General features: G+C 53.1%; 1 protein-coding gene across 1 annotated transcript in view; it reads right to left on the reverse strand.

The window, feature by feature from the left end:
• Positions 1–14155, reverse strand: part of Ajap1 (adherens junctions associated protein 1) — a 68181-nt gene extending 54026 nt beyond the window's left edge. The window contains exons 1-3 of the mRNA XM_077110094.1: positions 14090–14155; positions 13135–13156; positions 11599–11797 (exon numbers count right to left, since the gene is read on the reverse strand). Coding sequence (XP_076966209.1) covers positions 11599–11797; positions 13135–13156; positions 14090–14155 — 287 coding nt within the window. The remainder of the gene's footprint in view (positions 1–11598; positions 11798–13134; positions 13157–14089) is intronic.
• Between the last annotated feature and the right edge of the window lie 279 nt (positions 14156–14434).

Genomic DNA, 14434 nt, shown 5'->3' on the forward strand with positions numbered 1-14434 from the left:
TCTGAACCAGGCCGAAGCCCAGGATGCTCTCTGACCTGCGCAGGGCTGGACGCCCCCAGCTGCTCTCACTTCATGAGGAAGCCGTCTTGGAGGGGCTCACCCAGGGAGGGACCAGGGTGCTGTCAGCCATGCACCAAGAGGTGGGGGACCCCCACACCCGAGGAGGGAGGCCCCGCAGCACGGCTGCCCTCCGTAGTGGCCCCGGAGGCAGGCAGAGGTGGGGTCAGCTTCCCCAAACTCCGGACCATCCACAGACCCCTTAAGAACATGTCACGGCCTCACACCCACAAGGAGAGCACCCAGCAGAAGGTGGACAGTGGTCAGTGCTGCAGGGGGCGAGCCCGTCACGGTGGTGGGAATGCACGCGGGCGGCGGGAAGCAGCTGGTGAGTCCTGGAAACGGAGTTAGCGCTGCCCAGCAGCTTCACTCCCAGAGGCCTACGGGTGTCCAAGGCAGCACCTCAGTGACCCAGAGAGAAAACTGCCCCAGCGCCCATCCAGGCGCACAGCTGGGCACAACAGAACATTGTTCATGGATAGGCCAGGGACAGGATGGACCCTGAATATACTGCCCTCGGGAACCCAGCAAGTCACATTGCTGCGCGTCGGCTGGTTGCTCCGTGCAGAATGTTCAGAACAGGCAGATCCAGACAGGAAGTGGGCTGTGGCTGAGGGTGGGGAGGCCGGGAGCCACTGGGATTGATGCGGTGGCTGCGTAGCCCTGAGAGCATCCTCAGACCGCTGGCCTGACTGCTTCCTAGGGTCCACGCGACACACGACCTTCAAAACTCATTGCCAAGAAAGGCAACGGGCAGAGGAGGGGTGTGTGCAAGGGTGCTGAGGGGCCAAGGTGGGCACGAGCCGACTCTAGACCCTGGCCGGCAGGTGAGAGGGAGGCCCCACCGCCTCCCTGACCTGCAGACACCACCACATGGGCAGCCTGGACCTGCAGGTGCCTTCCCGCAGTGCTCACTGGGACTCCAGGAAGGAGCAGGACCCCTCCCTGTTCAAGGGCAGCCCTGCAGGGCCCGGCCAGGGTGGGCTCACCTGGCAGCCTCTGATGGACACTTTTCTAATGAAGAATGACACCGGCCAGCACCCCGTGCCCAGGGGGAGCTGCCCGTCTCCCCGTACTTTCTAGTGTGCAACAGTCCTGCTTTCCTTCCTTTTAGATTCTTACTGAAATTTCCTTTCCCCAAGAATCTCCTAAGAAGACCCAGAGAACTGAGGTTCAATTCGCTGCCTCCGTATGTTTTCCTCACGGAAGAAAATCAGCTCTTTACCCAGGGTCACACCTTATGGAGACCTGTGGCTAGCAGCGAGCATGGGCCTTCTAGAGGCTGCCGGTCCCTCGCATGCTGGGGCACCGGGGCAGGGAGGACCCGAGCTGGGCGAGCCCTGGGATTGTGCAGCCAGGGGCCACCTCAGAATCTTCAAGGTGGGACGAGACCTCAGAGCCCTGCAGCAGGTGGCCGGTCCACCCAGTTCTCTGTGGATTCCCGCTCCCCTGCCTCTTCACACCCTGGCCCTGAGCCCCTGAGAGGTCAGAGCTGTGTGTTGGGGGAGTCAGCCAAGCCTGGGCTTGCTGCTTCCACTCTGCCACCCCCAGTGTGCTGGTCCTGCCCAGGGGACACTACAACAGGTGTCTGTGTTCTCCTTCCCTTCTAAGAAGACCAGGTGCCTGGCATCGACAGTTCTCAGGGCAGAGCTAGGAACAACCCGAGGTGCGTTCAAGGACTCGGGGGGCAGCACAGACAAGTGTTGGTCAGTCCATCTTCCTCTGTGGAGTCCCCACGTCTGGCAAGGAGGACCCCTCACCTGGTACACAGGACTCACCGGGGAAACTTGCTGGTCCTACTACCCAGTCCCCAGGACCCTGTACCCAGTGCATCGGGACTGCCCCCCACCCACTTCAGCGAGCTTGCTAAACAAATGTTTCATCTTAGAATAATTTTTACACAAAAATAAGAAGAGTGTAGAGAGTTCCTGGGACTCAGCTCCCAGCCCCACTGTGGGTCATCTGGGTCCCTGTGCACCTGTCACAGCTCGGGGGTCAACATCAGGACAGCCGACCACGTGCTCAACAACACAGCTTGCCCAGATCTTGCTAGTCCACCACGCATCCTGTGCCTGGCCCGGGTCCCCACCCAGGACACGTCACCTTCTGTCCTGGGCTCCTTGGGATGCTCTCGGCCATGACAGTGTCTCAGACTTTTCTGCAGTTGGATCTCGGTGACTGTGGAGTCTGGGGGGCTGTCCCTGCCTGGCCCTCATGGGCTCACCTGGCACTTTTCTCACCTCAGACTCGGGTGATGGGCTTGGCAGGTGGCCACAGGGAGGCAACCTCCGAACCCCTTCCCATGCAGGGCACCTGCCCACTACAGCCCCTTCCTGTTGAGGCCCACCTTGACCACCACATGGAGGTCACTCTGTGGGCACCACTGGAAAGCACCCCTGGCTCTCATCTTGGGGACAGGCCCCTGGCACAGTGCACCCAGGGGTTTCCTGCCTCTTCACGATTCCCCACTGAGAGCCAGGCCAGGCAGGAGGGCAGGATGGGAACTGTCCCCACAGCAGGTTCCTGTGCCTTGGGAAGTCCCTAGGGAGTCAGCAAGGAGAAGCCTAAGCCCCAGGGCACCTCACTGACCCGGACTTGGCCAGGGAAGCGGCGGAGGCCTGGGAGGGGCGGGGCCCGTGCAGAGCCCTTCTCCTGGAGGTGGCGGTGGACTGTGCTCTCTGCCAAGACGAGACGGTAAGGGGTGTATGTTGAGAGCCACAGCCGAAGGGGCTCCAGCAAACTTTCAGACTGCCAGTCTGAAAGGGCAGGGATACAGCTCAATGAGCATCTCCACAGAGGAGCCAATCAGCTAGGTGTTGCTGGGCCACTGTGAGCCAATCATCAGCTGGCAGTCTGAAAGTTTGCTGGAGCCCCTTCGGCTGTGGCTCTCAACATCTCCCCCTCTCTGTTTAAACAGAGAGGTATATATACAGATCCTGGTGTATATTTACAAATTGCTGTAGATGCAGTTAAGGCATGGAAGACTTTACAAGGACATGGAGGTTTACAAGGTCAATTATCTAAGATAATACAAGGAACTAATGAATCTTATGCTGAATTTGTAGATAGACTTATTCAAACAGCCACCAGAGTTTTTGGGAATACAGAACAAGCAATGCCATTAATAAAACAACTGGCTTATGACCAAGCGAATCGTTGGTGCAGAGATATCATTAGACCATGGAAACATGAAGATTTAAACACATATATTAAATTATGTAGAGACATTAATGAACAAGAGCAAGTCATGGCAGCTGCAGTAAAACAGGCTTTAGATGCCAGAGACATTAATGAACAAGGGAAAATTGTGGCAGCTGCAGTAAAACAGGCTTTAGATGCCAGAGACATTAATGAACAAGGGCAAATTGTGGCAGCTGCAGTAAAACAGGCTTTAGATTCCAGGCCAAGAACATGCTACAATTGTGAACAAACAGGGCATTTTAAAAGGAATTGCCCCATAGGAGGAGGGTTTAACAAAACTAGGTATCAAAGGAGTAGAATACCGGGTATTTGCCCACGATGCCGTAGAGGGAGACATTGGGCTAATGAATGCCGTTCTCAAACCACCATAGAGGGTACTCCATTATCAAAAAACGAACAAGGACCAAGTGTTTATCCACGATATCGTGGAGAAAGGCATTGGGCTCCATTGCCAAAAAATGGACAGGGGGGCCCAATGCTCCGGGGCCCAAAACCACAAATATACGGAGCACTGGAGGAACCCAGCAACCCTATCAGGGTAGTGCCCAGGACACTGGAGGAACCCAGCAACCCTATCAGGGTAGTGCCCAGGACACATTGTCCATCAGATCCCTCATCAGACAAACCAGAGGGAGCGCAGGGTTGGACATCTGCGCCTCCGCCAGATCAGTACTAACTCCAGAGATGGGAGTTCAAATCATTCCCACAGGGGTGAAAGGACCTCTTCCCAAAGGAACAGTAGGCTTATTATTGGGACGCAGCTCTTCTACTCTAAAAGGACTTATGATAAGTCCTGGGGTAATTGATCCCGATTATGAAGGTGAAATAAAAATTATAGCCAGTTCTCCAAATGGTATATCAGTAATTTCACCAGGAGATAGAATAGCACAGTTACTAATAATACCAAGCCTACATGATAAATTTTCCAGTCGTGCTATAGAAAGAGGTTCCAAGGGATTAGGCTCCACAGGTGTAGATTGGGCTATGCTGTCTTTAAATTTAGATTCTCGCCCCATGCTAAAACTAAATATTCAAGGACATGAATTTAATGGGCTACTGGATACAGGTGCAGACCTTAGCATCATCTCTCGTCAAGAATGGCCAAAACATTGGCCATTACAACAAGCCACTCAAACGCTTCGAGGCCTAGGAGTGGCGACTAATCCCCATAGAAGTGCAATGGTATTAGATTGGAAGGATCCTGAAGGATGTGAAGGAACTATACAGCCATATGTATTGGATCATCTTCCTATAAATTTATGGGGACGAGATGTCCTAGATCAATTAGGTTTGACATTAACAAATAACATCAACCAAAATGCACCCACTATTATGACTAGACAAGGTTTTAGGAAAGGAAAAAGATTAGGAAAACAAGAACAAGGTATAGCAGCACCAATACAAATAGATCAAGGAACAGACAGACATGGGTTGGATTTTCAGAAAGGGCCACTGAGACAATAAAAATTACTTGGAAATCAGAAAGACCAGTATGGGTTCCTCAGTGGCCCCTGACTAAAGAAAAGATACTAGCAGCCCATGATCTGGTCAAACAACAATTAGCAGAAGGACATATACAACCTTCTGTATCTCCCCATAATACTCCCATTTTTGTCATCAAAAAGAAATCTGGTAAATGGAGATTATTGCAAGATTTAAGAGCCATTAATAATGAGATGATTATTATGGGACCTGCACAATCGGGGATTCCTCAATTGTCTGCTTTGCCAAAAACTTGGTATGTTTTAGTTATAGATATTAAAGATTGTTTTTTTTCAATTCCAATTCATCCTGAGGATAGTCCACGTTTTGCATTTACTATCCCTGCACTGAATCATGAAGGTCCTGATCAGAGATATGAATGGAAAGTACTCCCTCAAGGGATGGCTAACAGCCCAACTATGTGTCAAATTTATGTTGACAAAGCAATCCAGCCACTTAGAAATCAAAATCCTGAACTACAAATATTTCACTATATGGATGATGTATTATTAGCACACAAAGCTAAAAACACATTGCTAGACTGTTATGCCACACTTACAAACTTATTAAAAAATTATAATCTAGAGATAGCAATAGATAAAGTACAATTAAATTTTCCAATTAATTATTTAGGAGTTCTATTATCCTCAACCATGGTCCGTCCACCAAAAATTCAAATACGAGTAGATCAACTCAAATCACTTAATGACTTTCAAAAGTTATTAGGAGACATAAATTGGATAAGGCCTTATCTAGGTATACCAACAGGAGAGTTGGGACCTTTATTTGATATCCTAAAAGGTCCATCAGATCCAAATTCACCCCGAATGTTAACGCCTGAAGCAAGAAAGGCATTAAAAATCATTGAAACATATATGGAAAATATGCATTTGGATAGAATTGATATAAGTTTGCCTTTATTATTTATTGTACTACCAACAAAAAATATTCCTACAGGAGTATTTTGGCAAGAAGGCCCATTATTATGGATACATTTATCTTATTCTCCTAACACTATTCTTACTAGGTATCCTGAGGCTGTAGGACAATTAATACTCAAAGGAATAAAAGCAGCAAAGGGAGTGTTTGGAATTTCTCCCAATAAAATTATTACTCCATATACTATGAATCAAATTGATGAGTTAGCTAATGAGTTAAATACTTGGGCAATAATCATGTGCAAATCTAATGTTTCATTTGATAACCACTTACCATCTAATCCTTTATTGTCTTTTTGGTCATCGCATCCTGTAATTTTTCCAAAAATGACAAGAAAAACACCTATCGGGAATGCTCCAAATATATTCACTGATGGATCAAATAATGGTACAGCAGCAATAGTTACACCTGATCGAACTTTTACATTTTTAGTACCCAAACAATCAGCTCAAAAGGTAGAGCTTAAGGCAGTATTACAGGCTTTTGTGATGTTTAAAAATTCTGTATTTAATTTATTTTCCGATAGTCAGTATATAGTTAATGCTATAGTATCCCTTGAAGATGCTGGTAGGATTTCCCCTTCCTCTACTATTTTCTTTTTGCTTTCCACTATACAAAGTCTAATCTGGGACAGAAAAGATCCATTCTTTATAGGACATATCAGGGCACATACAGGATTGCCTGGAGCCCTTAGTTTGGGCAATGATTTAGCAGATATAACTACACATGACATACATATTTTCTCTACACTAGAAGAAGCTATAAATTTTCATAAAAAGTTCCATGTCAATGCTAATACTTTACAAAAGCGTTTTAAAATAACTAAGGAACAAGCTAGACAAATAATAAAACAATGTCAAAATTGTGTGACCTTTTTACCACAAGTTAATCTTGGAGTCAATCCTAAAGGATTGATACCTAACCATATTTGGCAGATGGACGTCACACACTTGCCAGAATTTGGAAAATTAAAATATTTGCATGTTACAGTTGATACTTCTTCTGGATTTTTGATGGGCTCCCTTCATGCCGGAGAAAAAACTAAAGATGTTATAGCTCATTGCTTACAAAATTTTGCCACTGTGGGCGTTCCAAAACAGTTAAAAACGGATAATGCCCCTGGTTATACTTCTACCTCTTTTAAACAATTTTGCTCATCATTTGGCATTACTCATATAACAGGAATCCCATACAATCCACAGGGACAAGGCATAGTTGAAAGAGCTCATCAAACTATTAAAATGTACTTATTAAAGCAAAAAGAAGGAATTGGGAAGGGGTATATATTCCCCAAAGATAAACTTAAAATAACCCTTTTTACTCTAAACTTTTTAAATTTGGATTCATCAGGGCTTAGTGCTGCGGAAAGGCATATGTGTCCAAAAAATGTATATAAGCCCAAGGTACTTTGGAAGGATATTCTAACAGGACAATGGAAAGGTCCTGACCCAGTAATTGTCTGGAGTCGGGGGTCTGTTTGTGTGTTTCCACAGGGAGAACAGCAGCCGATTTGGATTCCAGAGAGATTAACTAAGGTCCTGACCCAGTGATTGCCTGGAATCGGGGGTCTGTTTATGTGTTTCCACAGGGAGAACAGCAGCTGATTTGGATTCCAGACAGATTAACTAAAGCGATTTCTACAGACCAAAAAGAAGATGTGATATCCAGAACTCCAGTTTGGTTATTCTTACATCTGCGACAGAACCAGAATGCTTTTTTCAATATCTATTTTATTATTGCCCTTTCCCATATTTTTTTTTTTTGAGCTCATACAGACCTAGGTTAATGTTTTGCTGATCAGTTCTATTTTTTGACTATAGAGTCAAAAAAAAAGTTATAAGGCCTTTACTATTATGTTATGTGTCGTATGTATTATGTGTGCACACTTGTGTTTTGTGTTTGAATGTACGTATGTCCATATGTCATATATGATGAGCGCTCATGAAAAAATGGATCCAAATAATTTTTTTTTTTTATTCACGTGATTTAAATGGTTTAATTTAAATTGGGTACACAGCTGTTGAAGATTGTTTTAAAATGTGAACAAAAAAGGAGGTTAACAGATCTGTTTGTTTACTTTCACCTTTCCTTTTCATTATATTTAATAATTCTCTTAAAGATAATGTAAATTGTTAAGAAAATTGTTTTCTTTTAATGCCTTCTGGGACGTTACATAATTTTTTCTTTAGCCATTATTGCCAGAATTCCTATCTTCAGTGAAGACAATGTAAATTGTTAAGAAAATTGTTTTCTTTTAGTGCCTTCTGGAATGTTATATAATGTTATATAATTTTTCTTTAGCCATTATTGTCAGAATTCCTATCTTCATCCCAGTGCATGAAGACAAAGATAAAACCAATCTACAGCTTCTGCTATAGCCATCACTGAACTGCTTGCAGAACTTGCCTGGACTATGTATCACTTATATGCATTGTGAACTCACTTGTATGCATTGTGAACTATCTGTTAGTGCAGCAACTTCTGGTAGTGTTGGGGTATTTATGCTGATGGTGTCATCAGTGATACAATTTTTCCAAAAGGAGCCGTCAGCTGGCTTGGTGTATCTTCCTCCCTTCTGTTTATCATGATCGTTCAGCTAAAATTTGGGGGCCAACAGAGGTGAGGCAAAGAACCTCACCCCCCCGCTGGTACGAAGACCTCTACACAGGTGTGGCTGTATACTGGACTGGTAGTCAATGACGGGTAAGATCCAATTACTATGGTACCAACCTAAGACAGGAGGCTGACGCCCTGAGGTCAGCTCATCCAATAACGGGTAAGGACCATATGTACTATTGGACAACCTAAGGCAGACACGGTCCCTAAGCCACATGCTTCTTGTTTAAACAGAGAGGGGGAGATGTTGAGAGCCACAGCCGAAGGGGCTCCAGCAAACTTTCAGACTGCCAGCTGATGATTGGCTCACAGTGGCCCAGCAACACCTAGCTGATTGGCTCCTCTGTGGAGATGCTCATTGAGCTGTATCCCTGCCCTTTCAGACTGCCAGCTGATGATTGGCTCACAGCAGCCCCAGCAACATCTAGCTGATTGGCTCCTCTGCGGTGATGCTCATTGGGCTGTTTCCCTGCCCTTTCAGACCACGGAGCTGCTCATTGGGGGACTTTTTTGGCTCCGCCCATGCAGCCCAGCCAATCGGCCTCAAGAGCAGGAGGATTGTGGGAAGAAGAGGTTGTGGGGGTGTGTGGCTTGTGGGAAGCCGGTGGTGGCAGTTGGGCTCTGAGGGTTTTTTCCTGAGGAGCTGTTTTGTTTATCTTGTGTGGTTCTAAAAATAAAGTTAGTTTCTTTTGACAAGTGGCTCCTGAATTGTGCCCAGCCAGACTGCGGCAGGTGTAGGTTGGAGTCCAGGGGCTGGAGGAAGAAGTGACTATTGATGTCCAGGGAACAGTGGCCACCATGCCCAATGCTAAGCTTTGGGAGAGTGAAGCTTCAAGGTAGGCGGGCCTTCCTACGGTCGGAACCTTAATGACCCCAGAGGCCCACGTGGGAGAGGCTGCGCCCCAGCTTGGTGCTGCTGGGAGCGGGTGGGACCCTTAAGAGGTGGGGCCTGGTGCCGGGGGGTGGACGAATAACTTGTGTATCTTGATGCAGCAGGAATGGAAGCCCCAGAGTAGTGGATTTGGGAGAAGTGGATTTGGGCAGAGAACGTAGATTCCCCCAGAGCGTGTTTGTAGACGGCCGGTGTGAGTTCGGGAATAAAGAATTGCTGTTTGAATCTACAAGCTGTGTGGAGACTCGTGATTTGTGCCCAGCCAGAGACTGCGGCAGCCTGGTGGGAGGTCCTTGGGTCACAGGGGGTGTGCCTGAGGGGGACTGCGGGACCCCAGTCTCCTCCTCTCTCTCTTTTCCTTCCCGGTCGTGACCTGAGTGGTCCTGCTCCACCCCATGCTCTCACCATGATGTCCTGCCACAGGGCCGTCCACCGTGGACTGACCCCAGCACCATGAGCCAGCAAGCTCCAGTGTCTGGGTGGGGAGCTGGAGTCCTCCCGGCCTCTTGCCTCCACCCTGACCTCTAGAGAGGTGTGTTCCACGAGGACGAGAAGCTGTGCCTGAGGGGAAGCGAGGCCTCGGTGATTGGTGGGAAGTGGACCCCCCCCAACCTCTCCTCAGAGCCCAGAACTTCTGTGCTCCAGAGCAGGCTGCCGTCTCCCCAGCACCTTCCTTTCCCCTTCTCACAAGAGGCTCCGGCTGCCCCGGGCCAGAGGTCCCCCAGGCTGCCCGTCCAGGAGGGTGCAGGTGGCCGCCCACGGGAGCCCGGACAGCAACCTCCCTGCCCTGCTCGGGGACGCCGCCCTGCAGCTGGCTTTCCTCTGGAGGCAGCGCGGGGCTGCTCCTCCCTGCCCCTGATTCATCCTGATGTCATTCCGATGTCCCGTCGGCGCCGTGCCTCTCTGCCTCCCATTTAACATGATGGAAAACATCCCTCCTTCCAGGAGGGAGCCACAGCAGCCCCCCATGCCAGACGCGCACGCCATGGGTGACTCCCGGGGAGGCAGCGGCACAGGGTGACACGGTGGCCGCAGACGGGAAGCTCCGGGTGGCAAGAGGCCTTCCGAGGCCCCTCCCGAGGGTCTGCCTTCTTCCCCCTCCTCACCCCAAGTCCTGGGGTCATCTCAGCGCCCACCCCCGATGGCCGGGCCCAGTCCTGCTCCCAGGTCAAGGCCCAGGACTTCCCCTGCTCCAGAGGTAGCTCAGAGCCAGGGGTCCTGGGGCAGGGATGGGGCACACACTGAGGGCCGCACGGGGCAGCACCTGGGGGGAGGGTGTGCTGCCGTGGCTTGTCACCTCCCCTGGCAGTCACAGGATTTTCCAGCTGAAAGGGACAAGGACAGCGGTCCCACCCGGCCTGCTCCAAGACGAGCTCCTTACCCTGGGGCCCTGCTCCCAGGGGGCTGGTGGGCCTCAGCCAAGGGCTCCACAGCCACGCTCGAGGGGCCGTGGGCCAGGCAGGGGCTCCTAGTTCTGCACGTGAAGCCGCCACATTCTGCCGAGCACGAGCCGGGAAACAGCTGCAGGCCAACCCTCCGAGCCAGACGAGGCCCCTGTGAGACCCACAGATGGACGGCCTGGCTGGGACCACAGCATGGTGGCCTCAGACCTGGACCCGGAGTCCAGGACCCAGGAACCTAAGATGTCTGTGCTCAGGAGCTAGATCCCGGGCACCTCTACCTGCAGGTCGAGGGACCTACTAGAGAAACCAAAACCAAAACCATAACCTAGAAGTGGGAGACCACTCCTGGGCAGTCTGCGTGATGGCATGGTACCCGGGAGGTGCCCAGGGCGTGCACCGCACCCAGGGGCTACCCCCGTCCCGTGGCACAGCAGGCCTCAGCAAACCACCCCAGAGCCTCGGGCAGGCCATGATGCAGGGTGTCCTGTGGCTACGTAGACCACGTGGACACACCGCTGGTTCTCACCTAGGAATGACCCTGACCCTCCACAGCACATGCGGAAACGTCTGCAGACACGGTCGTCACTGTCCGGGGGTCTGTGGCATTCTGGGGTGCAAGCCAGGAGTGCAGGGAACCCCTGCAGAGCAGAAAGCCCTACCTCAGAGACTTCTCCCACCCAAACGTCCCCAGGGCCAAGGCTGCGGAATCTGTTGCAGGACGTCTCCTGTCCTTCCCACGCCTGACCAGCCAGAGTGGTCATCTCCTCCTCAAGATCAGGGAGGCCCACAGATGACCCAGCTCTAAAGCACATGGCGTGGGGTCTTGGCATCTTGGCGCTGAAGACTACCAGCTGTGTGAGCTCGGGTGCTCCTGTGACCACTCTGTGCCTCTGTTTCCCCACCTGAAAGGCAGCCTCAATGCCTGTGCCCTGGTGGCAGGGTGTCTTGGGGACAATGCAGCCTGGCTCTTTATAAGAGAGCCCGCGGGACCCTGTGGTTCCTCCACACCCTTCTGAGGAGCCGCACACGTGGAGGAGCCCCTCCCTTTCCTGGGTGCTGGAGCAGGGAGCCTGCAGGGTGCTGGGCCGGAGGCTGCTCCACAGCCTTCGCAGGGGCTCGAAGGAGAGGAAGGATAGCAACGCGCTGGCGTTCTGGTTGCCTGGGCAACGTGCCCGCAAGCATTCCGGAGGAGTGAAGTGGTGACAAGCTGTGGGTGGGCAGGACAGTGGGTGGCAATGTTCTGGGGCCCAAGTCGGGAGTCTGGCTTCTGTGTCTAGCTGAGCCCCCGCCACGGTGACCCCACCATGGCCCCTACGGAATGCCACGGCGGTCAGCGGGCAGGCCCACCAGCTCCTCGGCAGGTCTCCGGGCCTGCTGCACCTCCCACTTCCTCTCACGTCTGCGCTCTTGGGGCAGCTGCCCAGCTCCCCCTGGGCCTCCCCACCAGGAACCCTGGACCACGCCTCCTGGGCTCCTGGCAGTGAGGACAAAGGTCCAGGACTGGCCCCTGCACAAGCTGGCCCATCCCAGGGTCGGGCCCTGTCCCTTCTCCATCTTACCCTAAGCAGACAGACTTGGATCAGGGCTGGACCGTCCCTGCTGATCGGTACTTCGCTCCGGAAAGTCAGCTTGGTGGGTTCTGCACAACCCCACAGAGTTCCGGGCTGGGGCTTCCGGGGGACCCTGGGGAGCAGAGGGCCCTGTTCAGCAGACGCAGGACCCTTGTCCCAGGAAGGCCCGCGCAGCAGCTCCGGGGGAGCCCAGCACGAGTGTGTCTGAGGCTCCCGGGGGGCACTGGGGGAGACCTGGGCACCATGGGACCCGGCCCCTCCCAGAGCCTGGATCCCCTGGCCAGGGCTGTCTGGCCAGGAGGACGCTCAGCAGAAGGTTCTGAGCCATCGCGCAAAGACCCAAGAGCCACCGCAAGGATGCATATTTAACTACAAGAAAGCAAACCCAGGACCGAGGGTGGAGGGAGAGACGGTGGGGAGCAAAAATACACCCCGAGGACGGATGGAGCCTCGCCCGGCACGGAGCCCGCGCCTCGCGGGAGCGGCTCCTGAGGTTCTCTCAGGAAAAGCGGCTGCTACTCTCCCCCGGCAGAGAAAATAAACACACCAAAATAGTAGCCGTGCCTCTCTGCAAGGACGCCTCTCAAAAATGCGCGGAAAGAGGGCGTTGCCCGGAGGACCCAGCTAGCCACAGAAGTCCTCCCGCAGGGACGCAAGATGCCTCCCGGTCTCAGGTCCCGGGGTGGTGCCCTCCTAGTGGACAGCGTTCTGTGCCTCACTGAGGCTGGCCCTGGGGACAGCCTTGTCGCTCAGCACTGAGATTCTGTCCCCGAAGAGGGGACTGAGAGGGAGTAGATGTCAGGGTTTCGCCGACTTCCAAAGCACCCGCTGCAAGCCCCACATCTTCACAGGAAATGTCTACTTTGGGTCTGTGGCCATTGTCCTGCTGGTATCTACGAAACTGCATCTGCTTGCCTGGCCCCCATGAAGCCAACCACGGAGGCTGTAGGGAGAAGTGTCCCTCAGAGCTCACGGCTGGCCGGGGCCTTCAGGATCTGCAGAGACAGGAAAGGGGCAGTACTGACCGAGGCGGGGTGTTGGCGAGGGGACCGTGAGCGAGAGGCTCCAGGGAGACACTCAGGGCCAGGTGGGTTTGAGCCGACAGCCCTGGCCACAGAGAGTGCCCTGACCACTTGCCTGGGGTGCGTCCCTTGGCCTCTCCTGGCACCTGGTGGGTGTGACCGTGCCCAGACGCTGGCAGAGCCCTTGCAGAGGCCCAGCTTCACGTGTTAGGAAGGGAGGCAGGTTCTGGACTCTGGCCACAGGAGGCTGCGGTTCCCAGAGCAGCTGCGTGCCCAGTGCTGGAGGGACAGTGGCCGAGGCAGCAGCAGGAAAGCTAAGGCCGGGCATCCTCAGTTCTCTCCTCTGCTCTCCAGCCAGCCCTGCCCAAGCTGCTCCTGGGGCCTCCACGGTGTCCCAGGGACCATGGTGGGAAAAGCAGGGAGAGAGGGCGGGCCTCATTCTGGGTGCCACTGAGCCAGGCCCCCAGGTGGGGAGGCAGGTCTGTGCTTTAAGATCTCAGGCTGGGCCAGGAGCGGCTGGAAACGGGGCTGAAACCACAGAGGGACGCTGGAGGGACTCAGGACCTCTGGGGCTGTGACGCTGAGCACCATGCGGGGGAATGAGCCGCCCGTCCAGCTGGGGCGGCCGAGGGCTGAAACCCACAGGTCCTGCCAGTCGGTGGTGCCAGAGGGGACGGCGAGTCGGGCCCTAAACGCCCAACACAGTGCAGCCCACCCTCAGGGGTGCTTGCTGCCCCCAGGCACCGCACCTCGGGGACCACGCGGTCCTCACTCCTCAGGAGGCCTTTGCAGGGAGCCGGGCGCCTAACAACTCCACTGGCGGACTTGCAGCCGCTGAGGAAAAGCACAGCCCCACAGAGGTGCCGAGGCCACGTGTCCCTAGCCCCAGGACCCCTTGTGCCCCACCTGTACCCACTGAGCAGGTGGGGAACCGGTGGCGGGCAGCGGCTGGAAGGGCCGGTCAGGGCCCATCTTGGCAAACCATGCACTGTGGGCCGCTCCACCTCATCCTCAGCTGGAAGGTCGCGGTTCCCACCAGGAGACCGAGTGGGAAGGAAGCCCTGCTGCTTCCCGGCTGTCGGGGCGCTGGCCCGTCCCCGGGGTCTGCTCCTCCAGCCTGCCTGACACTCCACACTGGGGCACAGCAGGGGCCCACAGGGCCCGGTGGGTCCTGGGCTCCTGCATCTCCTCTGGCCACTGACCTGCTGCCCTGAGGAGCTGCCCCTGGCAAGGCAGACGCAGGCTGAGCCC

The sequence above is a fragment of the Callospermophilus lateralis genome, chromosome 7 (genome assembly GCF_048772815.1).
Source record: "Callospermophilus lateralis isolate mCalLat2 chromosome 7, mCalLat2.hap1, whole genome shotgun sequence".
Lineage (NCBI taxonomy): Eukaryota > Metazoa > Chordata > Mammalia > Rodentia > Sciuridae > Callospermophilus > Callospermophilus lateralis.